Here is a 25,347-nt window from a genome sequence, read left to right on the forward strand (position 1 = left end):
CCACTCTTGTCGTGGGGTACGTGGTCTGGCCACTCTTTCCAGTTTCAATGTGAACGGCGCTAACTAGCTTAGCTCATTTATGAAACCGTGATCTGATGTGTGACCGGATTGGATGTTGCATTACAATTGATTTACTTTGTTAACTTTAAAAAAAAAAACTTTATTTACTTTTTTTACAAAGATGCTTGAGATGGTCACCTGCATCTGAGTAGACATTGTGTCCAAGTGGTTTCCCTAAATAAGAATTTGTTCTTAACTGACTTGCCTTGTTAAAATAAAGGTTAAATAAAATAAAAATATATATATATATATATATATATATATATATATATATATATAAAAAAATAAAAATACCTAAATAAATACAAGTACTGACATGTATTTATCCTGCTTGTTCTTTGATGTTTGGGGTTTTCTGGGCCTGGTTACCGTTCAGCACCTGGTGAGAACTGTTGGCATTAATGGGGCTTTATAGACAACATTGATTGATTGATTGATCTTGGACCACTTCCTACTCCCCCGTTGGGATCTGATTTACAAACCCAGGTTTTTAATTGAGTCCGCTAATGAATAAACTGACTTTTTTTTATTTTTTACACCAAGTAATAATGAACGTTTTTATTAATGAAGAGGATTTTTTATCATTTTGTTATTAAATCACTTTCTCTTCCAGGGATTTGGTGTTCATATGGAGTCGACTCCGCCTGCGGGTCAACCCTTCCAAACAGGCCTTCCTGGAAGAGAGTCATCGGTTGCTGCTGTCTGCCACCAACATCAGATCCATATTCTCTTTCATTAGAGTGATCCTTGCAGAGGTGAGCCAGGAACTCCTGCGATTGTTGATTTTTAGTGCTGAAATTCCAGCTGCCATTTTGTTTGTTCAGATGTAATGGAGTTGTTGTGGTAGAGGATGATGTGAAAAGCTTGTTTTTTGATTTGGGTTGTACCTCCGCTCAGGTGGCTTGGCTTAGGTCAGCCTTCTTCAGATGCTTTGTTGAGGATTACTGTGCCGACTAGAGAGATGAATAGAAGTCATGGCTTTTATTTGGGGTTTGACTGAGAATTTGTGTTGAACTGTCAAACAACATGAGCATTGTACGAGTAACTGAAAGGTTGCAAGATCGAATCCCCGAGCTGACGAGGTACAAATCTGTCGTTCTGCCCCTGAACAAGGCAGTTAACCCCACTGGTCCCCGGTAGGCCGTCATTGAAAATAAGAATTTGTTCTTTAACTGACTTGCCTAGTAAAATAAATAAAAATACCATCAGCTGGGGTGCGACTCAAATGGGCCCCTACTTATGGTCCCTGGTTAAGAATAGCACACTACAGTATATAGGGAATAGTTTACTTTTTTTGGGACAGAGCCCTGATCATTATTAGGCCGACTCGTTAGTATAATTGTTTGTTTTTCAGTCAAAAATAGACACCTTTTGATGAAGATGAGCAACAAAGACTGGATAAATACATGATCCAAATACTGAGCTATATTTTATTCTCCAAAACATTTTGGTATTATTTTATACTCGTATACAATCGCTCAGGGAAAGATTTGAGTTTAACCAGTACACAGAGTTTTCTAAACGACGCTTGGATTGGAACCTGGTGCTTCGGGTCAGATCACCTGTAAATAGAGCTCTTTGTCCACGCAGACCAGCGGTGTGTTTGTTGTCCAAATCAGGATGTATGAGCAGAGAATAACCCCATTACCTACTGTGGAATATGGTGCTGGATCTTTGATGTTATAGGGGGTCGTTCTGCTTCCGCTGATCCTGGACCTGACAGTGTGCCTAAAAATATATATATATATATATATAAATACATGTTTTTGTACAGCATGGGTAATTCACTGACCCCCTTCTGTTCTATTTCTGTTCTGCTCTCCCAGCTGGGAAAGGATGGTCTCCAGTTCTGTGTGGAGCTCTGCACCCACGCCCTCCAGACGAACCCCTGCGACACCGCCACCAAGTCCCTCGTCTACAAGACGGTAGCCTACCTCCTCCCCAACGACCTGGAGGTCTGCCGGGCCTGCGCCCTCCTCGTCTTCTTCCTGGAACGCACCGTGGAGGCCTACAAAACGGTGTTCCTCCTCTACACGCACCCCGACCAGGAGTACCACGTCGAAGCCGGTCCCATCGGGAACCACATCCGCTTTGAGATCCTCCAGACCCTGAAGAGAGGTCTCTACTTCGATCCAGAGTTCTGGAACCTTTTGAATCTCCGGACCAACTGCCTGAAGCTGATGAGCGAGAAGAAGGCGGCGTTGGCGAGGATGATGATGGAGGAGGAGGATGATGGGTGGGTGTCCAACTACTGCAGCACCGCCACCAAAGAGCCCTGTTGCAGCTGGAGCGCTGACCTGTCGGAGCGTGCGCAGCCTAAACATGTAGAGACTAAACCGGCACAGAAACACGTTCAGATTAAACCCTTTCACCAGGTAACAGCGCCCAAAAGGCGGTTCCAAAAAGAAGAGAAGAATCACGTTTCGACGGCGCCGGTGGCAGCCAAACGTGTCAAAGCTCAAAGGTTGGAAAAAAACTCTGTTGTTGAGTCGCAGCGGCTGCCTGTTAATCATGTGACGCCGGCGATGGCGAAGACTGAGAAGCTGGCTGAACCCCCTGTTGGCGAGGAACAACCTGTTATAAAAAGAAGAGGGAGGAAGCCTGGGCCGAAGCCGGGACCGCGGTCATCCGTCAAAACAACAGAGCCCCCAGTCGAGACCACCTCTGTCAGACGGTCCTTCAGACAACTGGACATGGCGCAGGAGAACCTGGCCAGGCAAGTCGGTCACAGACCACATAGGCACATGACCAGACTCTCGGAGAAGAAACCTCCTAAACGGAGGGGTAGGAAACCCCGGTGGCTCCTGGAGGGTACGTTCCAGGCTGAGAACAGTGCTCCCCGGAAGGGTCGCCGACCGGGGAGGAAACCTACACAGCAGAAGACCCAGCAGACACCAGTGGACAAGACCAATAAGACCTCTCGGTCTGGTGCCACTGTCAAGGAAAGCACAACCAAACAAAAGAATGCTGTGACCTCACAAAATAAAATGGCGGCCGCTCGTCTAACAGCTTCGAGGGAACAGGAAGGTAAACGTCAGAAGGAGATTCCCGCTAATAACCACCTACCAGTAGTATCTCCTGCTCATGACTCAAAGCTGGAGGTCTCCCTACCTGACAATGAAGTATTTGGGTTCTTCCATGAGGATTATCTCAGTAGGCAAGGACTGGTGACTCTAAACTGTGATAAATCTAAGGCACCAATCCAGGCACAGTATCGGGTGAAGGACAGACTCGGAGAGGTGTTTCTCCTTTCCGCTCAGAACGCCAGTCTCTTCATAGAGCAGTTGCACAACTACGCCCAGACGCCTAAGGCGGAAGGTGTCACGTTGAACACCGAAACCTGTTTGTTGAAAGCGACAGATGTCCGTCCCTCCCTGAACCAAAGTTGTCTGCCGGTGCCGTGTGACGCTTCAAGGGTATTTTACCAGACGTCTGCAGTGGAAATGGAAGTTGAGGTCTACTCACAAACTGTCACTGCTACAGACATGACTTTCACACCACAAGGTGGCGCTGTCGAACACATCGCAAGTCCCAAGGAGGACGGATTCTCTACCGATGCTCAGCAAACATGTATTCCATCTGTTCTCTCAGTGAATGTAATTGTTCCTAATAACACAAGAAGAAGAACAAATACATATGTAACTAATGTTCCAAGAGAACCAACGGAAGTTACGAATATTCCAAAAAAGCGAACCGCTTCTGAAGTCGGGGAGATTCTAGAATCGTCCAGGAAGTCCGAAGTTACCGACATTCTGAAAGAGGCTATGGATATAGCGAACATTGGTGTGGATGAAGCAATGGTGGGGGACACTGGCAGCGTCCCTGGAAAGGAAACTCGGGAGCTAGTTGTTCTTACTCCTTTCTGCTGGCTGGCTAATACCTCAATGGATGCGTTTGCTAGAGAGTTTGAAAAGTTTGCCAAGGCTCCGGATTCTGACGTTGTCGCAAAGCAGCAGTCGGTGACACCACAGACCACAGATGGTGTCTCGCGCGAAACGTTTGAGACGACATCGTCAACGTTGACACCACAGTCTCCAAAAGTCATCACTACGGCCGTCGCAGACCCAGTGGTCCTTGAGGACACTTCGAAAATAACCAAAGTCACCCCACAGGACACTACAGACATCCAGGAAAACATGGACACTCGACACACCCAACTGGACATTAAAGCTACCTCACAAAACGCGGAGCCGGAGGATATCCCAATGGCCGCTGAGAGCTTCCCACGGCTCACTGATGAGACCCGGCAGCTTGAGCACCCTGTGGACTCGACACAGGACAATGACACCCCTCAGTTCACTGAAGACCCCCCACAGAATACACAGGACATAAGACTACTCGCAGAGGACACCCTGAAAGTCACTTTCACCGAGGTCACCCCACAGGCTACTGAGGACCGCAGAAAAGCCACCGTGGATACTCCAGAGGCTGTGGACACACTACCACAGAACATAGAGGAGGACAGCTCGGAGGGAATTGAGGATAGCCGGGAAGTTACTGTAGACAGCCGGGAAGTTACTGTAGACAGCCGGGAAGTTACTGTAGACAGCCGGGAAGTTACTGTAGACAGCCAGGAAGTCACTGTAGACAGCCAGGAAGTCACTGTAGACAGCCAGGAAGTCACTGTAGACAGCCAGGAAGTCACTGTAGACAGCCAGGAAGTCACTGTAGATACTTCTGAGCACATTGAGGACGCCCTACAAATACAAAACACTGCAGACACCCTACAGCTCACAGTGGATGCCCCAATGGTCTCTGAAGAGTTCACCAAGGACACACGTGGTGCCACACGGAACAATGGGGACACGCCACAGCTCCATGAGGACACACCGGTCACTGAGGACACACTAAGAGTCCCCGAAGAGACGTCACAGGAACCCAAAGACCCCTCAAAGGTCAGCAGAGATACCCCGATGGTCTCTGAGGACACACTAAGAGTCCCTGAAGAGACGTCACAGGAACCCAAAGACTCCTCAAAAGTCACTGAAAACTCTCCACAGAAAACACAGGACACCCCAAAATTCACAAAGGACAACCCAACTGTCTCTGGGGATATCGGACAAACTCCTGGAGATGGCACCCCACAGGAAAATGAGAACAGCCCACTGGCATATCGCTGTAGTCTCTGCAACAAGGTTTTCAAAGGCAAACGTGTTATAGCCCACGCCATGTACCACTTCCGCAGGGACCAATGTATGTTCTGTAGGATGCTGTTCAAAAACGACCTGCTCGCTATGATGCATCTGTCCCAACACATCGACAAGTTGAAAAAAGGAAACCTACCGCCTGATATTGAGGAGGTCCGTGAGAACTGTAAAGCTGGGATGTCAGACACTCCTGGACGCTCAACGCAGAGGGGGAGACGGGGACGCAAGAGGATCCCTGTAAACTCCACAGAGTCAACACCTCCGGATTACAGGAAGCTACGGTCGACCAATAGGATCTCCTCTATAAACTGCTCGGAGTCAACTCCACCAGATCGCAGGAAGCTACGGTCTAACCCTAAGCTACTGTCGACCAATAGGCTCTCAACTGACTCTCAACCTTCACCAGATACTAAACTCGCAACAGAAGAGTCTGAAGGCAAGCAGTTGACGCAGAGGGTCAATGGACAGAGGGGCAGAAGACGAGTTAAGGTTGAAGGAACTGAGGGTGATGGTGATACTCAGGCAGAGGAACAAGAAAAGATCAGTAGGAGACAAGAGGAGGAGCACTCGGCTCTGGAACAGAGGGAGGAACCGGTGGAGATTGCTACTTCTCTGGTGAAGATATCGACAGGTGAACAAGGGGGAACCTGCTCCTCTCCTCTGACAAAGTTTTTGGAAGAAGGGGAGAAACCCTGTTCCTCGGCAAAGACCATGGAGGTCAACACAGAATCTCAGGCTGTATCGGTAACACAGGACAGGCTTTCAGTTTCACCTCTAGAGACCTCAGTTCAGGGTAAGGAGACTCCCGGAAGCTGCCCTGTGGAGGGATGCACAGAGATATTCACTGGAAAACGGCGTTCTCTCCTCGGACATATTCTGGACGATCACCGCGGCGACGCCAAACCCTTGGAAACGACGTTCCGTCACGGGAATGGCAAATGCAATATTTGCCAGAAACCTGTTTTGACTTTGCAGCATTACCAGCACCACATTTTATGGCACAAAGGAATTCCCAGGCATCCCTGTCTACATGATGGATGTAAAGCCCGGTTCAGTGCAGCGACAGAAATGAGGAACCACGCGAAGACCCATCAGCCGCTCCTGGCAGTGTGCTGCTTCCCAGGTTGTCGGGAGCGCTTGGCTTGTCTTCCGGAGCTGAACCGCCACGAACAAGAACACTATCGTCTTCCAAAGGAAGGGAAGGATGAATCCATTTCCTCTACCCTTGTCACCAATACCACCTCTGTTAACGTGATTAGACCGCGTAAGACGGGGAGGAATAAGCTACAGGAGATGCAGGGTGTAAAGAGACGATGGCCTCTTAGAGAAAAGGAGGGATCGGCAAAGGACCTCACTACTACTGTAAAGGTAACCAGGAAGTATGACTTGACCAAGACGTTAAAGAAAACACAGGTCACAAAGAAACTGCATGTTCATAGAGATCCTCGTACTACTGACCCCTCTACCGTCTCTGTAAAGGTAACAAATACGTTGAGGAAATTGCAGGTTAAGAGGAAATCGTGTGTTGGTAAGAAAATGGACGCTCTAAACACTCCCGTCACCACGTCCAATGAAAAAGCTGAGCAAGCGAGCAAGAAGTTAAAGATGATTCATAAGGTGAAGAAAGCGTGGGCTGTAAAGAGACAGAACGTTAGCGAAGATGATTATACCCCAACTGGTCCAACCACCTCCACCACCACTACCGCCACTGAAAAAGTTACCAAAAAGCTAAAAATCATAAACAAGTTGAAGAAAATGCGAGTGATTAAGAAACCGAACGTTAGCGAAGAAAAGGATACCCAACTGGATCCAGCCACCGACACAAAAGTTACAGAAAAGTTGAAGAAAACGCAACTTGTGAAGAAACCGAGTGTTGGAAAAGACCCCAGGAAGATGTCAAACGTTAGCACAGACGAGGACAACCCCCCCCAACCTGTTCCTCCCACCGTCACGCCGAAAGTCACCGAGAAGTTACCCGTGGTGACCGAGAAGTTAAAGAAAACACAAGTTCTAAAGAAACAAAGAGTTATCAAGGAACCCAAGAGGCCCGTTAGCAAAGAACCCAGGAAGACCTCCAGAAAACCTGTGAAGTCCAAGACCTCTGGTCCAGAGAAACATGTTCATGAAGTCACAGAAGTGGTAGGAGGTAAATCAAAGGAAGAAGATGATAAACCGTTGGTGGAAACATCAGACTCATCAACAGCTAGCGATGTCTGTGACCAGAAGATGGTTAACGGACACGTAAAGGACCTCCCTAAAGAATCGCCAAAATACCAGAGGAGTCTTAAAACAAGTACAGTTTCCAAATCCAAGAAATGTGACCCACGAAACCATAAACCTGCTACTCCCAAACCCCCTACAAATACTCCCAAACCCCCTACAAATACTCCCCAACCCCCTATCAAGGAGGAAGCGAAAAACTCAACTTTCTTTGGGAAGATTAACAACAGGCCATACATCCGGCCTCCACCCACGGCTTACCTAGACGAGCGGTACACCACCATGCCAAAACGCAGGAAAGAGATGTCCTGGACCCCTCGCTTCTCTCCGACGCGCCCGGACCTCGTGGTGGAGGCGTCGGGGACCACGGCGACACCGTCCGTCCGTAGGCAGCGCTGCGCCAAGTGTTTCTTGTCCTTCGACAGTGGAGAAGAGTTGCAGACGCACGTCTCGCTGAAGAAGTGCGCTACCCTTTTCGGCTTCGACTCAGACGAGGACAGTAAGTATAACATTGTCACTTGTTGTTAACATAGTTGTCTACTTCGGGGATTTGATTTCTCGTTGATTGATTGAATTAAAAAAAAAACATTATTTGAATGATAGTTAATACAAGGTAATTTAGGAGCTGTTTCCGGATGCAGATTTAAGCTTAGAAGTCGTGGATTTAAAAACAATCTCAACGGGGAATCCATCAAAGTATTCTTAGTCCCAGACTACCCTTAATATGTGTCTGGTAATCCTCCTGTAGTAGATTATGTGTCTGGTAAACCTCCTGTAGTAGATTGTGTCTGGTAAACCTCCTGTAGTAGATTACGTGTCTGGTAAACCTCCTGTAGTAGATTATGTGTCTGGTAAACCTCCTGTAGTAGATTATGTGTCTGGTAAACCTCCTGTAGTAGATTATGTGTCTGGTAAACCTCCTCAAAGTGTAGTAGATTATGTGTGTCTGGTAAACCTCGTGTAGTAGATTGTGTGTGTCTGGTAAAACTCCTGTAGTAGATTGTGTGTGTCTGGTAAAACTCCTGTAGTATATTATGTGTGTCTGGTAAACCTCCTGTAGGAGATTATGTGTGTCTGGTAAACCTCCTGTAGGAGATTATGTGTGTCTGGTAAACCTCCTGTAGTAGATTATGTGTGTCTGGTAAACCTCCTGTAGTAGATTATGTGTGTCTGGTAAACCTCCTGTAGTAGATTATGTGTGTCTGGTAAACCTCCTGTAGTAGATTATGTGTGTCTGGTAAACCTCCAAGTGTAGTAGATTATGTGTCTGGTAAACCTCCTGTAGTAGATTATGTGTCTGGTAAACCTCCTGTAGTAGATTATGTGTCTGGTAAACCTCCTGTAGTAGATTATGTGTCTGGTAAACCTCCTGTAGTAGATTATGTGTGTCTGGTAAACCTCCTGTAGTAGATTATGTGTGTCTGGTAAACCTCCTGTAGTAGATTATGTGTGTCTGGTAAACCTCCTGTAGTAGATTATAGAAATGATTTTATATGTGATTTTTCCTTCATATTGTTTTTATGCTGAAAGCTCCAGATATATGCTGATTTATGGTTTGTGATTTACTATTGTTTCAGGTAGCTCGTGAAAGCTGATAGACAAGAGGACATGTTTGGATGTGCTGCTAGGGAAGGGGGTGGTGTGGGAGCTGTTGAACCCCCCCTCCAAAACCTGCTAGGAGTGTTGAACCCCTTTCGACCCTGCTACCTCACTGAGGGGCGACCAGGGTTTACAGGACTCTGACATGACTTGCTGGCTAGTCTGGGACAGCCGTGCCAGGCCTCCCCTTGTGACTGAGGCTGGCAATCTGAGGCGGCTACAACAGGAGACGCCTCTCAACCCTGCTCCCCTTTTATTATTGAAGAGGATTCCTAAAGCGTTAACTCTTTTTTTACATGACTTGCTGACTAGCCTGGGATGTGACTGAAGTTGGCCCGGTTGGCTACAGCAGAAGACGGAGAACAGTAAAAGGGTTGTGACCATTTCTTCCATGTTCTGTCTCCCATGGTCATAGGAGTGACCTACGACCTTTGAACCCTGACCTCAAATCCAAAGTTCAAAGAGGTCTTTTGGGCTGACCGATTTTTTTGATTCGTCGACCAGGAAGCGTCTCTAAACTAAAGCCTTGAAGGACTTATGAGGCCTGGCCTGGATAGTTAATATATTCTTTGTTTTTTTATTTGTTTTCGACCGTATTTACTTTGGACTGAAGAAGTGCCTGGAATCCAACCTGCTACTTCCTGCTTCTCTTCTATTGGTCAATGGTCCAGGGGTTTCCTCCCAATTTGGCATCTTATTCCCTCTATAGTTGCACTACCCTATGTGAGCCCTGGTCAAAAGCAGTGTACTATTAAAAGGGAATAATTTGGGCCACGGAGACTCATTGCCGGGGTCAAGGAGTGACTCTTGAAGATGTGAGAACTGATGTTATGCAGGGATGTTAACTATACAAAATGTTCAAATATTTAACACACACTAAAAAAAAAATGTTTTTTTTTTTTATTGCTCATTGCTTTGCACTTGTCACTTAAACCCAAAACCCCCCTAGTGAGTTTAACAGTCAAACTGCCAGGGGGAACGAGGCTCCTAAACCCCCCTAGTGAGTTTAACAGTCAAACTGCCAAGGGGAACGAGGCTCCTAAACCCCCCTAGTGAGTTTAACAGTGAAACTGCCAAGGGGAACGAGGCTCCTAAACCCCCCTAGTGAGTTTAACAGTCAAACTGCCAGGGGGAACGAGGCTCCTAAACCCCCCTAGTGAGTTTAACAGTCAAACTGCCAAGGGGAACGAGGCTCCTAAACCCCCCTAGTGAGTTTAACAGTCAAACTGCCAAGGGGAACGAGGCTCCAAAACCCCCCTAGTGAGTTTAACAGTCAAACTGCCAAGGGGAAAGAGGCTCCTAAACACCCCTAGTGAGTTTAACAGTCAAACTGCCAAGGGGAACGAGGCTCCTAAACCCCCCTAGTGAGTTTAACAGTCAAACTGCCAAGGGGGAAAGAGGCTCCAAAACCTCTTCTATGGATTATATGTCTACGGCCCACAATGCAACAACGTGTATATTTAGATATCGTGTTGTTAGGCAACCGGTAACTGTCCAAATAAAGGAAACCCTTGAGTAAATGAGGGGATACAGAAGTTTTGTATATGTGTGGGGTGCCATTTTCCAGGCATGGTCCAGGTCCACTTGTAGAATCTATGCCAAGGTGCATTGAAGCTGTTCTGGCAGCTCGTGGTGACACGACACCTATTTAAGACATTTATGTAGGTGTTTCCTTTATTTTGGCAATTACATGTATTTGATCAAATTTTAACCAGTTATTATGATTTATTTTTATTTTTTTTAACTATTGATCCTCTGTGACTAAATTCTGTTCATTGAGAGCATGCTCCTGTGATTGGATATTTTTTTTACAACTCAATATTATTTTATATATATATTTTTTTGCTTCTTGGGCCCCATATGGGCTTGGGGTCCAGCCCCTGACTCACACCAATTGACCCGTCACATTTATTTATTATGCAGTTTATTTTATTAAATCAGTTGACCAATCAAGGCAGGGCCCCGCACAGTTACCCAATCAAGGCAGGGCCCCGCCCAGTTACCCGCGTGGATGCCCCTGCCTCCTCTTCTCTCCCCCTGTCTGATAATTAGCAGAGCGGCAGCAGGCTGTCTAAAACTCATTGACAGCGGGCTCCTGAATCCTCCTGTGGTTGGCGGTTGCAGTAAAATAAAAATAAATATCTCTATCTAATATATACTGTATAGAAGTGTCTTGGGGTGCCCCCCCTCCCCCACAGGCCTGGGCCCAGGGTTTTCAGCCCCGGTAAGCCCCTGCATTAATCCGGCCCTGTATGTAGGGAACAGGTTGCCATTTGAGACCATTGTGTCTGCAATGTGTCTTTCATTTCCATATTACCGCTTAAATTTACTATAATACAAACAACGTGTTAGCCATCAGGACTAAACAACAACAACAACAACCTGTTTGAAGCCATCAGGACTAAACAACAACATCAACAACAACCTGTTTGAACATATTAGCCATCAGGACTAAACAACAACATCAACAACAACCTGTTTGAACATATTAGCCATCAGGACTAAACAACAACAACATCAACAACCCATTTGAACATATTAGCCATCAGGACTAAACAACAACAACAACCTGTTTGAAGCCATCAGGACTAAACAACAACATCAACAACAACCTGTTTGAACATATTAGCCATCAGGACTAAACAACAACAACATCAACAACCCATTTGAACATATTAGCCATCAGGACTAAACAACAACAACAACCTGTTTGAAGCCATCAGGACTAAACAACAACATCAACAACAACCTGTTTGAACATATTAGCCATCAGGACTAAACAACAACAACATCAACAACCCATTTGAACATATTAGCCATCAGGACTAAACAACAACAACAACCTGTTTGAAGCCATCAGGACTAAACAACAACATCAACAACAACCTGTTTGAACATATTAGCCATCAGGACTAAACAACAACATCAACAACAACCTGTTTGAACATATTAGCCATCAGGACTAAACAACAACAACATCAACAACCCATTTGAACATATTAGCCATCAGGACTAAACAACAACAACAACCTGTTTGAAGCCATCAGGACTAAACAACAACAACAACAACCTGTTTGAAGCCATCAGGACTAAACAACAACATCAACAACAACCTGTTTGAACATATTAGCCATCAGGACTAAACAACAACAACATCAACAACCCATTTGAACATATTAGCCATCAGGACTAAACAACAACAACAACAACCTGTTTGAAGCCATCAGGACTAAACAACAACAACAACCTGTTTGAAGCCATCAGGACTAAACAACAACAACAACAACCTGTTTGAACATATTAGCCATCAGGACTAAACAACAACAACAACCTGTTTGAAGCCATCAGGACTAAACAACAACAACAACAACCTGTTTGAACATATTAGCCATCAGGACTAAACAACAACAACAACAACAACCTGTTTGAAGCCATCAGGACTAAACAACAACATCAACAACCCGTTTGAAGCCATCAGGACTAAACAACAACATCAACAACCTGTTTGAAGCCATCAGGACTAAACAACAACAACAACCTGTTTGAAGCCATCAGGACTAAACAACAACAACAACCTGTTTGAAGCCATCAGGACTAAACAACATCAACAACCTGTTTGAAGCCATCAGGACTAAACATCAACATCAACAACCTGTTTGAAGCCATCAGGACTAAACAACAACAACAACCTGTTTGAAGCCATCAGGACTAAACAACATCAACAACCTGTTTGAAGCCATCAGGACTAAACAACAACAACAACAACCTGTTTGAAGCCATCAGGACTAAACAACAACAACAACAACCTGTTTGAAGCCATCAGGACTAAACATCATTCCATATTTAAAATGGACTCTTCATCTTTTCTTTCTGTAATGTATGTGACTTTAATCCATATTATAGTTTGATGCACATTTTAAGTTTCCCTCTTTGTATATCTGTCTGGGATGAGTTGACGCGATGTCAGTCGGTCTCCACACAACCAGAACTACGCTGTCAGCTGTTGTTCAATGTATGTCCCTGTCCCAAACGGTTCCTTGTGTACTACTTGGGACCAGGGGCCCCATTTGGGTTAACTATAAGGAATAGGCCAGGGGCCCCATTTGGGTTAACTATAAGGAATAGACCAGGGTGCTACTTGGGTTAACTATAAGGAATAGGCCAGGGGCCCCATTTGGGTTAACTATAAGGAATAGACCAGGGTGCCACTTGGGACTCATATTTTATAAAAAGAGGTTAGGAACTTGTTACGTGTATTAATCGGACCCATCTGTCCCCAACCAACAACGCTGCGTTCAGAAACCAGTGTATTGATATTGTCTATTGCTCAACACATGGACGAGACTAAATGCTTCTATGAGCTTCTGACATCACTTCCTTTTTTTTTTTTTTTAAGATTAATCTATTGTGATGTCAGCGAGGCGGCAGCCCACCGGGCGGTGACTGACTGTTCTACTGAACCCAACAGAACAGTGGCAGCAGGTGTAATGTATTATTCACATGGGGTTTTTCTATTTGGCTCCTGTAAATATGTGAAGAGTTCGAATGGCTTATTATTTACTGGGTGTTTTGAAACGGGTTTATATATCATCAAGTTCTTGGTGTAAAATAATAAAAACACATGTTATTAAACTGGTATAAGTCGACCGAGTCGTATTTATTTATCAAGAGTTCAGTACATGCATAAGGTGGGGAAGAACTGTGTCAAGGTGTGATCACTGTGTGGTGGGCCCTCTTTTTCTCAATTCATCTTTCATTGATTGCTTGTAATCTTCCTCTCCTTGCCTCCCTTCTCAAACGGCATTAGCTGTGTTTGAGTGGATCGCGATACCGTAATGTATCGTGGGTAAATTGACTGATAGTGATTTATGATGCCATGGGGTTTTATGTACATCGGGAACTTAGCTTAGTTTGACATTTCAGGTGACCGCTAACATACGGACTTGTTTTAACATGCTTATCCCATGGCTCATTTATTTGATTTTGAATTTTTAGGGCCCCTTTTTTAATGTGGATATAAAAACAAAAAATAGATAAGAGTGAATTTGGTCTTCACTACTATAGCCCACAGAAACCGATTTGAATAACACATAAATCGCAGAAAAGACAGTCCAATAAATCCTAAGGAATAATGTTTAAGGTTTTGAAGTGTCTGTATATCTCGGAGATCTAAGAAAGCTCAGGAAATATATTAGGTTGTTGGACACATTTAACCCCTTGTTATTCTTGTTGACACATAACTGCCTCCATACTTCCATTCATTTGTATGGGTTACCTTCAGACAAGTCCCATGACGCCGTCATGAGTCATCTTTCCATAGAGTGGTCTGAACGCTACTAGTTTTGTAGGCCAAACCGTTCAGATGCTACAAACATTTTTGTGATATCTCATGGTCTAACCGCTGTAGCTCCACCACAGATGTGGAAGACACATACAGGCAGATTGAGACGCAGCCCATGCAAAAACATTTCTCTTAACTTCATCTGACAGATTTGGCTGGGGATGTTATTTAGATTGACACGAGGGGTGCGTCAATAGATTTAAGGATTTCTGTTAAAGCCAGAACACTTGTCATATTTATTAGACCCGTGTAGTTCCACGCTTTGTCCACAGAAGGTGCTGTTGCAGACTTTTACAGTAAAGATTGTCACTAGTTACCACAGCCACAAAGCATTTTTTTAGACTTCTTTTAAAGGTTTAAGCATAAGGTTAGCAGTGTGCTTAAGGTTATGTTTAAACCCAGATTTTAAGAAATTGTAGGAATAGTCAGTTTATCCATAATTATGACTGTGGCTGTGGTATCTAGGAACGACCACTAAAAGAGTGGGGTGCCTGATTTCTCGACCACTGATGATGACGTCCCCCCACGGCTCTTGTAGCCATAGCAGCCGAACACTACAACGGTCGTAAACACACAAAAAAACGGATTCCAGAAATATTTTTCTCACTGAAGAGATCTTTACAAAGGAATATTACCTTTACTTTTGTTGTTGTTTTGTTTTACCTGACAACGCCAGCTGTACGTAAAACTAGCTATGGTCGCTAGCAGCGCCTAAATTGTATGCTAGCTAGTTTCGCTAACTAACGTTAGCTAGCTACATTGTATTGCTAGCTAGGTTAGCCTAGCTTGTTTACATTGTCTAGCCGCTATCTTTTGTAGTTTGTGAAAAATACTAAACATAATAGTTTGCTAGTGTAGTTTAGCAAGGAAACTTACCTACTAATGTTATTAGCTAGTTCTAGCTAACGTTACAAGCTGGCCAATATTTTATGTTGCTTTTCAATAGGTTTTAAAAAAAATCTTATTAACACTTTGTTCTAGCTAGCTAATTTGTGTAGGTAGGTAAAGTAAACACAATGATATAGTTAGAGAAACAGCAAGTACACTCACTAGTACTAGCTGTGGCTAGTGTTTTTAGTTTGACAATCTGACGATGTCAAAGAATGCCACTTGTATTGGCCCCTAGGCCTAACTCATGCAGCTGTATGGTGATAATGAGCTGAAATGCCGACTAGAGGCATTTGATCCATTCAGAATCGCTGCTACATGAATCTTTTCCGACAAATATCTGAGTTTGGACAGCAATGTTTAGTCTGATGGCGAATTGTTGCAACTGGTTGAAACGCTGGCGGCAGCCCGCAAGGTGAGTGCATGAAGTATCATTCCATGTGTAACTCTCTGTGTTGTTGTATGTGTCGAACTGCTATGCTTTATCTGGGCCAGGTCGCAGTTGCAAATGAGAACTTGTTCTCAACTAGCTTACCTGGTTAAATAAAGGTTAAATAAAAATAAAAAAGACTAGTTAGCTAACGGAAGTTAAATTGTCTGGTTATGTATTTAAATATTCACACTATTTTTGATTTATTGGCTATTTGATTTGTGAATGTGGTACCAGTGCTGCCAGCCAGCCACCCAGTTCACCCCATGTCAGAATCTGTGATTTCATAGAATGTCTTGTTCGCTATATATCACCCAACAGAGATGTGTGGTATATATCATGCTGCTGCCTGATTACCGGGTAGTCATGTAACCAGTGACTAAGGTGCTAAACTACAGCCACTTTTGGCAGCTGTCACTCCTTAAAACTGCAGAAGTACCCCCCCTCTCTCCGGGGGCCGGATTAAAAAGGCATAAACCCCAGGGCTGTTATTCTGTATGTTCTCTTTCATTCTGTTTGATTTCATGACATGCCTATTCTTACTGTAACATATATATATGTGTGTTGTTGACTGTGATAAAGGCACAGGATCGTAGGCAGTGTGTGAGTTTCAAGTTTGGGGGAAGCTTATTTTCACTATAAAAATGCACGTTTTATTATTAATAAGCATTCGTAGCATCATTACATTTGCATACTGATGTAAGATAATGTGATGAGTAGATTGGATAGTCATAATTTAGGCTGATAATATAACCCAATCACTGTTGGCAAAAAAAAAGTTTCGACACATGGCTGACAGTGTATTGTGTGGAGTAGGCCTAGGTTATAGGCCCGGGTTCCCCAACTTGTGGCCGGAAGGTGGTTTTATTTGGCCCCCCAAATTCTTAGAATTTGTTTTCTTCCCCCCCCCCCCTCCATTGTTGGACATAAGACTGTAAAAACACCCAGGAAATCGGAAATATGTTCCCATTTATTCCCGCCATAATAGAGAGACACGTGATCCTATACAAACGTAATCAGGGTTTGAAGTTATTACTTTAGTATCATATCTGTTTGGGCTTCTTGTAGTCAATTTGCAGTCTACAAATGGTTTGTAATTATGTTCAGGCCCCCCGACCATCCGCTCCAGAAAAAACACCGTCCCTCAGCTGAATCTTGTTGATGATCCCTGCTATAGGCTATGTTTCTGCTATAGGCTATAGGCTACGTTTCTGCCATAGGCTATAGGCTACGTTTCTGCTATAGGCTATAGGCTACGTTTCTGCTATAGGCTACGTTTCTGCTATAGGCTACGTTTCTGCTATAGGCTATAGGCTACGTTTCTGCAATAGGCTATAGGCTACGTTTCTGCTATAGGCTATAGGCTACGTTTCTGCTATAGGCTATAGGCTACGTTTCTGCTATAGGCTATAGGCTACGTTTCTGCTATAGGCTATAGGCTACGTTTCTGCTATAGGCTACGTTTCTGCTATAGGCTACGTTTCTGCTATAGGCTATAGGCTACGTTTCTGCTATAGGCTATAGGCTACGTTTCTGCTATAGGCTATAGGCTACGTTTCTGCTATAGGCTACGTTTTTGCTATAGGATTTTTTGTTGTTGTTGCTTTTTATCAACACATTTCATGCAATTCTACTACACTTTATATGACTGGAGACATCAGAATCTCTTCTCTACTTTTCAGACAGTCGCAACTCAACAGTAAATCAGCCCGTATTGCACAACACCACCTTTTCCTCCCGACTGCAGGCAATGCCACTTTAAAACGATCCACAACTTTCCTTCATTAAAGAAGCTAATGATCGTCTGTGGCCAAAATCACACTTTAGTTGCCTAATTTAGAACTATTGTATTTCTGTATAGACAGGAGTAGGTTTAATAACACACTTGTTAGCGTTTACAGCACAAAACCAATGTAAGTCAATGTCTCTGATGTTAGCATTTACAGCACAAAACCAATGTCTCTGATGTTAGCATTTACAGCACAAAACCAATGTAAGTCAATATCTCTGACGTTAGCATTTACAGCACAAAACCAATGTAAGTCAATGTCTCTGATGTTAGCATTTACAGCACAAAACATTTGCAAGTGGATATCCCCCCCCCCCCCCCAAACAAAAACTACTTTTTATAGTACTTTAAATAATAATTTTCACTTGTTATGTCCAAATCACGTTCCAGTGAAAACAACAGACTGTATCGCCCAATAAAGTTACTTTAATATGATATGGAAATGAAATGTGAAAAATAGTAACATCAGAGACATTGACTTGCATTGGTTTTGTGCTGTAAATAGTAACATCAGAGACATTGGTTTTGTGCTGTAAATGCTAACATCAGAGACATTGGTTTTGTGCTGTAAATGCTAACATCAGAGACATTGGTTTTGTGCTGTAAATGCTAACATCAGAGACATTGACTTGCATTGGTTTTGTGCTGTAAATGCTAACATCAGAGACATTGACTTGCATTGGTTTTGTGCTGTAAATGCTAACATCAGAGACATTGACTTGCATTGGTTTTGTGCTGTAAATGCTAATAAGATGGAGACCGTGACAAACTATCCCTTGAAGTCCACATCCCAGGCCATTCATTGTGTAAATACCTTCATTATGCAAAACATTTTAATAAATGACTGAAAAAGATAAGCACCAAATAAGATCTGGAAGTGATATGGTGTTCATCTTTTCCTGTTGTTGTTGAGGCATGCAACTGGCTCTACACAACCAATGGGGTGGGTTTATCTGGTGAACAGCTGTCTCTACACAACCAATGGTGTGGGTTTATCTGGTGAACAGCTGGCTCTACACAACCAATGGGGTGGGTTTATCTGGTGAACAGCTGGCTCTACACAACCAATGGGGTGGGTTTATCTGGTGAACAGCTGGCTCTACACAACCAATGGGGTGGGTTTATCTGGTGAACAGCTGGCTCTACACAACCAATGGGGTGGGTTTATCTGGTGAACAGCTGGCTCTACACAACCAATGGGGTGGGTGGGTTTATCTGGTGAACAGCTGGCTCTACACAACCAATGTGGTGGGTTTATCTGGTGAACAGCTGGCTCTACACAACCAATTGCATGGGGTGGGTGAGTTTATCTGGTGAAAAGCATGAGTTGGTGGAGGGGCCGACCTGACGGCCGGAACAGTTGGTGGAGGGGAACAGTTGGCGGAGGGGCCGACCTGACGGCTGGGAACAGTTGGCGGAGGGGCCGACCTGACGGCTGGGAACAGTTGGCGGAGGGGCCGACCTGACGGCTGGGAACAGTTGGCGGAGGGGCCGACCTGGCGGCTGGGAACAGTTGGTGGAGGGGCCGACCTGACGGCTGGGAACAGTTGGTGGAGGGGCCGACCTGACGGCCGGGAACAGTTGGTGGAGGGGCCGACCTGACGGCTGGGAACAGTTGGTGGAGGGGCCGACCTGACGGCTGGGAACAGTTGGTGGAGGGGCTGACCTGACGGCCTGAACAGTTGGTGGAGGGGAACAGTTGGTGGAGGGGCCGACCTGACGGCTGGGAACAGTTGGTGGAAGGGCCGACCTGACGGCTGGGAACAGTTGGTGGAGGGGCCGACCTGACGGCCGGGAACAGTTGGTGGAGGGGCCGACCTGACGGCCGGGAACAGTTGGTGGAAGGGCCGACCTGACGGCTGGGAACAGTTGGTGGAGGGGCCGACCTGACGGCCGGGAACAGTTGGTGGAGGGGCCGACCTGACGGCTGGGAACAGTTGGTGGAAGGGCCGACCTGACGGCTGGGAACAGTTGGTGGAGGGGCCGACCTGACGGCTGGGAACAGTTGGTGGAGGGGCCGACCTGACGGCTGGGAACAGTTGGTGGAGGGGCCGACCTGACGGCTGGGAACAGTTGGTGGAGGGGCCGACCTGACAGCCGGGAACAGTTGGTGGAGGGGCCGACCTGACGGCCTGAACAGTTGGTGGAGGGGCTGACCTGACGGCCGGAACAGTTGGCGGAGGGGCCGACCTGACGGCTGGGAACAGTTGGTGGAGGGGCCGACCTGACGGCTGGGAACAGTTGGTGGAGGGGCTGACCTGACGGCCGGAACAGTTGGCGGAGGGGCCGACCTGACGGCCGGAACAGTTGGCGGAGGGGCCGACCTGACGGCTGGGAACAGTTGGTGGAGGGGCCGACCTGACGGCTGGGAACAGTTGGCGGAGGGGCCGACCTGACGGCTGGGAACAGTTGGTGGAGGGGCCGACCTGACGGCTGGGAACAGTTGGTGGAGGGGCCGACCTGACGGCTGGGAACAGTTGGTGGAGGGGCCGACCTGACGGCTGGGAACAGTTGGTGGAGGGGCCGACCTGACGGCCTGAACAGTTGGTGGAGGGGCTGACCTGACGGCCGGAACAGTTGGCGGAGGGGCCGACCTGACGGCTGGGAACAGTTGGTGGAGGGGCCGACCTGACGGCTGGGAACAGTTGGTGGAGGGGCTGACCTGACGGCCGGAACAGTTGGCGGAGGGGCCGACCTGACGGCCGGAACAGTTGGCGGAGGGGCCGACCTGACGGCTGGGAACAGTTGGTGGAGGGGCCGACCTGACGGCTGGGAACAGTTGGCGGAGGGGCCGACCTGACGGCTGGGAACAGTTGGTGGAGGGGCCGACCTGACGGCTGGGAACAGTTGGTGGAGGGGCCGACCTGACGGCTGGGAACAGTTGGTGTCCCTCTGGCGCTAAACAGACAAGAGTATCGTGAGAACACGTGTCCTGCTGTAGAGAGATTTAAGGAAATCCCTAGCTAATCCTGCTGCTCTCTGGGCCTGTAGAGTGGGCGGGGGGTGGTTATGAAGTGTGTGTGTGTGACGTGTTTTCTGTCAGGGAGGCGTACTGTATATTTCGGGGGACATGTTGTGGTTACTAGTTCGTGTCCCTGACGTCTGTCTGGTCAGTGCTCTCTGGGTCTGTAGAGTGGGGGGTGTTGTGGTCAGTGCTCTCTGGGTCTGTAGAGTGGGGGTTGTTGTGGTCAGTGCTCTCTGGGTCTGTAGAGTGGGGGTTGTTGTGCTCAGTGCTCTCTGGGTCTGTAGAGTGGGGGTGTTGTGCTCAGTGCTCTCTGGGTCTGGACTGGTTGAAGCTCCCAGATGAAGTCCTCCTGGCTCCAGAGGACTGTCCACTGGATAGTGTGCTGGAAGTCCATACGGCGGAAGAGCCGCAGGCAAGTATTTCTACACGTTGATGTAGGATGTGTGTGTGTGTGTGTGTGTGTTGTCAGAATGTGTGTGTGTGTTGTCAGAATGTGAGTGTGTGTGTGTGTGTGTTGTCAGAATGTGAGTGTGTGTGTTTTGGTTCTGTAAGCTTGTTGTTTTTGGTCGTTTCCATGTGGAGGGTAGACGTATGTTTATTTGGTCAGCTGGTGTGTGTCTTTGTGTGTTTGTGTCTTTGTGTGTGTGTGTGTGTCTGTCTGTGTTTTGTGGAAGTGTGTGTTCCATAGGAGAGGCACTTTTTGATGGAGGCTAGGTGTCTGTCTGTCTGTCTGTGTGTGTGTGTGTGTGTGTGTGTGTGTGTGTGTGTTCCATAGGAGAGGCACTTTTTGATGGAGGCTAGGTGTGTGTGTGTGTGTGTTCCATAGGAGAGGCACTTTTTGATGGAGGCTAGGTGTGTGTGTGTGTGTGTGTGTGTGTGTGTGTGTGTGTGTGTGTGTTCCATAGGAGAGGCACTTTTTGATGGAGGCTAGGTGTGTGTGTGTGTGTGTTCCATAGGAGAGGCACTTTTTGATGGAGACTATGTGTGTGTGTGTCTGTGCTCCATAGGAGAGGCACTTTTTGATGGAGGCTAGGTGTGTGTGTGTGTGTTCCATAGGAGAGGCACTTTTTGATGGAGACTATGTGTGTGTGTGTGTGTGTGTGTGTGTCTGTGCTCCATAGGAGAGGCACTTTTTGATGGAGGCCAGGTGTGTGTGTGTGTTCCATAGGAGAGGCACTTTTTGATGGAGGCTAGGTGTGTGTGTGTGTGTGTGTGTGTTCCATAGGAGAGGCACTTTTTGATGGAGGCTAGGTGTGTGTGTGTGTGTGTTTCTAACAAGAATGATGACTGGGACCTTTTTATGCAATTTCACTATTTTCATACAGTGACACAGAAGCTTTTTCCTGAGTGTAAAGGGTGGATTTAGGATCTGGGCTTTACCTGAGTGTAAAGGGTGGATTTAGGATCTGGGCTTTACCTGAGTATAAAGGGTGGATTTAGGATCTGGGCTTTTCCTGAGTATAAAGGGTGGATTTAGGATCTGGGCTTTTTCCTGAGTATAAAGGGTGAATTTAGGATCTGGGCCGATTCATTGGAAGGTGAATGAATGATGGACAATAGTTCTAACATCCACCTCCCTTATAAAGGAATGTCTCGAGGTGTTCGATAAGTCTGTTGACTCTGTATCGCTGTCTGTGTACATCCATAGATGTACCTAGCTGTTCACCGTGATTATGGAAAGAGTGCTGACTCACCCAATCTGTGGTCATGTCCCTGTGGTGTTAGCCCTGGGGGGGGGGAGCTGTATTAGTGACCTGGGCTGCTGGCTAAGCCCCTCTTACAGTTACCACCTTAACCAGTAACATCTGAAGGACAGGGTGAGGTGAGGGCGGGAGTCACTCTGTCTGAGCTCTAAACCTGTCCTAGTGTGAGTCACTCTGTCTGAGCTCTGATGCGTTGGGCTAATATCAGATTATTCATCGTTTCTGTGTGAAGACTGGCGTTGAATGTTTTCTTTGGAAGTGGCTCAAGCTATAAAGTCATTATTTATTTAACCTTTATTTAACTAGGCAAGTCAGTTCAATTTTCAATGACGGCCCTAGGAACAGTGGGGTTAACTGCCTGTTCAGGGGCAGAACGACAGATGTTATACCTTGTCAGCTCGGGGGATTTGATCTTGCAACCTTTCAGTTACTGGCCCAATGCTCTAACCACTAGGCTACCTGCCGCCCCTACACTCTAACCACTAGGCTACCTGCCTCCTCTACACTCTAACCACTAGGCTACCTGCTGCCCCTACACTCTAACCACTAGGATACCTGCCTCCCCTACACTCTAACCACTAGGCTACCTGCCTCCTCTACACTCTAACCACTAGGCTACCTGCCGCCCCTACACTCTAACCACTAGGCTACCAGCCGCCTCTATCTACACTCTAACCACTAGGCTACCTGCCTCCTCTACACTCTAACCACTAGGCTACCTGCCGCCCCTACACTCTAACCACTAGGCTACCAGCCGCCTCTATCTACACTCTAACCACTAGGCTACCTGCCACCTCTACACTCTAACCACTAGGCTACCTGCCTCCTCTACACTCTAACCACTAGGCTACCTGCCGCCCCTACACTCTAACCACTAGGCTACCTGCCTCCTCTACACTCTAACCACTAGGCTACCTGCCTCCTCTACACTCTAACCACTAGACTACCTGCCTCCTCTACACTCTAACCACTAGGCTACCTGCCTCCTCTACACTCTAACCACTAGACTACCTGCCTCCTCTACACTCTAACCACTAGGATACCTGCCTCCCCTACACTCTAACCACTAGGCTACCTACCTCCCCTACACTCTAACCACTAGGCTACCTGCCTCCCCTACACTCTAACCACTAGGCTACCTACCTCCCCTACACTCTAACCACTAGACTACCTGCCTCCTCTACACTCTAACCACTAGGCTACCTGCCGCCTCTACACTCTAACCACTAGACTACCTGCCTCCTCTACACTCTAACCACTAGACTACCTGCCTCCCCGAATAGAGAGCAATATGTCTTGCTCTCTATCTTTTATGGAAGGGACACATGACATGTTGTAGACTACCCCCCCCCCCCCCCCCATGTGAATATTGCCCTATCATTTTCCCTGCATGTCCTTCTCCTACCACACCTCCATTTGAGTCTCTGTGTCATCTCTCTAGTAATCCAGCTTCTCTGTGGTGTTTTTAGGAAAATAACACTGGTGATGGTTGGACTTGACAACGCTGGGAAGACTGCTACAGTACGCGGGATCCAGGGAGGTGAGTGGGTCGTCTTGCCTTGAATCACTCACTTCTATTCTACTCGGATTATAAATGTAAGATGTTTTTTTGGGGGGCTCGTTCTCTTCGTCGCTGAGTGTGTGTGTGTTGTGTTCCATCACAGAGAGCCCAGAGGACGTGGCCCCTACGGTAGGGTTCTCCAAGGTGGATCTGAAGCAGGGGAAGTTTGAGGTCACCATCTTTGACCTGGGCGGAGGGAAGAAGATCAGGTCTTTATACTCGTTGTCTTTCTGACACTCAACACCTGCACTGTCTGCCCTGATTCTGCTGATAGGACTATTTTAAACAAAGGTCTACTTGCAGTGGCTGTGATATGTGGTCCCCCCCCCCTACTAAACGTATAGTTGAATGCACTTCCTGTGGTGGCTGTGATATGTGCCCCCCCCTAATAAACGTATAGTTGAATGCACTTCCTGTAAGTGGCTCTGGATAAGAGTCTGCTAAATGACTCCAATGTGATCAGGGGCATCTGGAAGAACTACTACAGCGAGTCGTACGGGGTGGTGTTCGTGGTGGACTCCAGTGATGTTCAGAGGATCCAGGAGACCAGGGACACCATGGCTGAGGTCCTCCGACACCCTCGCATCTCTGGGAAACCTGTCCTAGTGTGAGTCACTCTGTCTGAGCTCTAAACCTGGCCTAGTGTGAGTTACTGACTGTCTGAGCTCTAAACCTGGCCTAGTGTGAGTTACTGTCTGAGCTCTAAACCTGGCCTAGTGTGAGTTACTGTCTGTCTGAGCTCTAAACCTGGCCTAGTGTGAGTCACTCTGTCTGAGCTCTAAACCTGGCCTAGTGTGAGTCACTCTGTCTGAGCTCTAAACCTGGCCTAGTGTGAGTCACTCTGTCTGAGCTCTAAACCTGGCCTAGTGTGAGTCACTCTGTCTGAGCTCTAAACCTGGCCTAGTGTGAGTCACTCTGTCTGAGCTCTAAACCTGGCCTAGTGTGAGTTACTGTCTGTCTGAGCTCTAAACCTGGCCTAGTGTGAGTCACTCTGTCTGAGCTCTAAACCTGGCCTAGTGTGAGTCACTCTGTCTGAGCTCTAAACCTGGCCTAGTGTGAGTTACTGTCTGAGCTCTAAACCTGTCTGTCTGTCTGTCTGTCTGCCTACCCGTCTGCCCGCCCGTCTGTCTGTCTGTCTGTCTGTCTGTCTGTCTGTCTGTCTGTCTGTCTGTCTGTCTGTCTGTCTGCCCGCCCGTCTGTCTGTCTGTCTGTCTGTCTGTCTGTCTGCCCGTCTGTCTGTCTGTCTGTCTGTCTTTAAAGTAACGTATTATATTCTGCCCAACATATTGAGAAAAGGGAATCCATGTTAGCAGGAATCCAACTATATTTCCAGTTCCCTGACTGGCTGCATTAGATCATGAAGTGTCTTCTTCCTACACCATATGTTTCTGTCACACACGCACGCACGCACACACACACACACACACACAGAGAGAGACATACACACACACACACACACAGAGAGACATACACACACACACACACACAGAGAGACATACACACACACACACAGAGAGACATACACACACACACACACACACACACACACAGAGAGACATACACACACACACACACACACATCCTCATCCTCCTGGAGAACTCAACTTCATTTCTATAAAAAAATAAATCTATTTCCCCTTACCG

General features: G+C 46.6%; 2 protein-coding genes across 9 annotated transcripts in view; both read left to right on the plus strand.

Moving 5' to 3' along the window:
• The window catches only part of LOC110527174 (uncharacterized), a 29,759-nt gene extending 16,089 nt beyond the window's left edge, over nucleotides 1–13,670 (plus strand). For 2 of the 3 annotated variants that reach the window (XM_090206873.1, XM_090206874.1), the window contains 3 exons: nucleotides 674–815; nucleotides 1,887–7,926; nucleotides 9,005–13,670. In XM_090206873.1, the coding sequence (XP_090062999.1) occupies nucleotides 674–815; nucleotides 1,887–7,926; nucleotides 9,005–9,015 (6,193 nt within the window). In that variant the 3' untranslated portion in view covers nucleotides 9,016–13,670. The remainder of the gene's footprint in view (nucleotides 1–673; nucleotides 816–1,886; nucleotides 7,927–9,004) is intronic. The other variant, XR_016488213.1, reaches the window with a different exon arrangement.
• Nucleotides 13,671–14,631: 961 nt separating this feature from the next.
• Nucleotides 14,632–25,347, plus strand: part of LOC110510643 (ADP-ribosylation factor-like protein 13B) — a 50,662-nt gene continuing 39,946 nt past the window's right edge. For 2 of the 6 annotated variants that reach the window (XM_090206888.1, XM_090206891.1), the window contains exons 1-4: nucleotides 14,632–15,670; nucleotides 23,612–23,682; nucleotides 23,807–23,912; nucleotides 24,167–24,310. In XM_090206888.1, coding sequence (XP_090063014.1) covers nucleotides 15,612–15,670; nucleotides 23,612–23,682; nucleotides 23,807–23,912; nucleotides 24,167–24,310 — 380 coding nt within the window. In that variant the 5' untranslated portion in view covers nucleotides 14,632–15,611. Of the gene's footprint in view, nucleotides 15,671–20,264; nucleotides 20,852–23,611; nucleotides 23,683–23,806; nucleotides 23,913–24,166; nucleotides 24,311–25,347 lie in introns of those variants that run through there. The other 4 variants (XM_090206886.1, XM_090206889.1, XM_090206887.1 and 1 more) reach the window with 3 other exon arrangements.

This window comes from Oncorhynchus mykiss, chromosome 18 (assembly GCF_057628025.1).
Source record: "Oncorhynchus mykiss isolate SJ-2025 chromosome 18, ASM5762802v1, whole genome shotgun sequence".
NCBI classification, from domain to species: domain Eukaryota; kingdom Metazoa; phylum Chordata; class Actinopteri; order Salmoniformes; family Salmonidae; genus Oncorhynchus; species Oncorhynchus mykiss.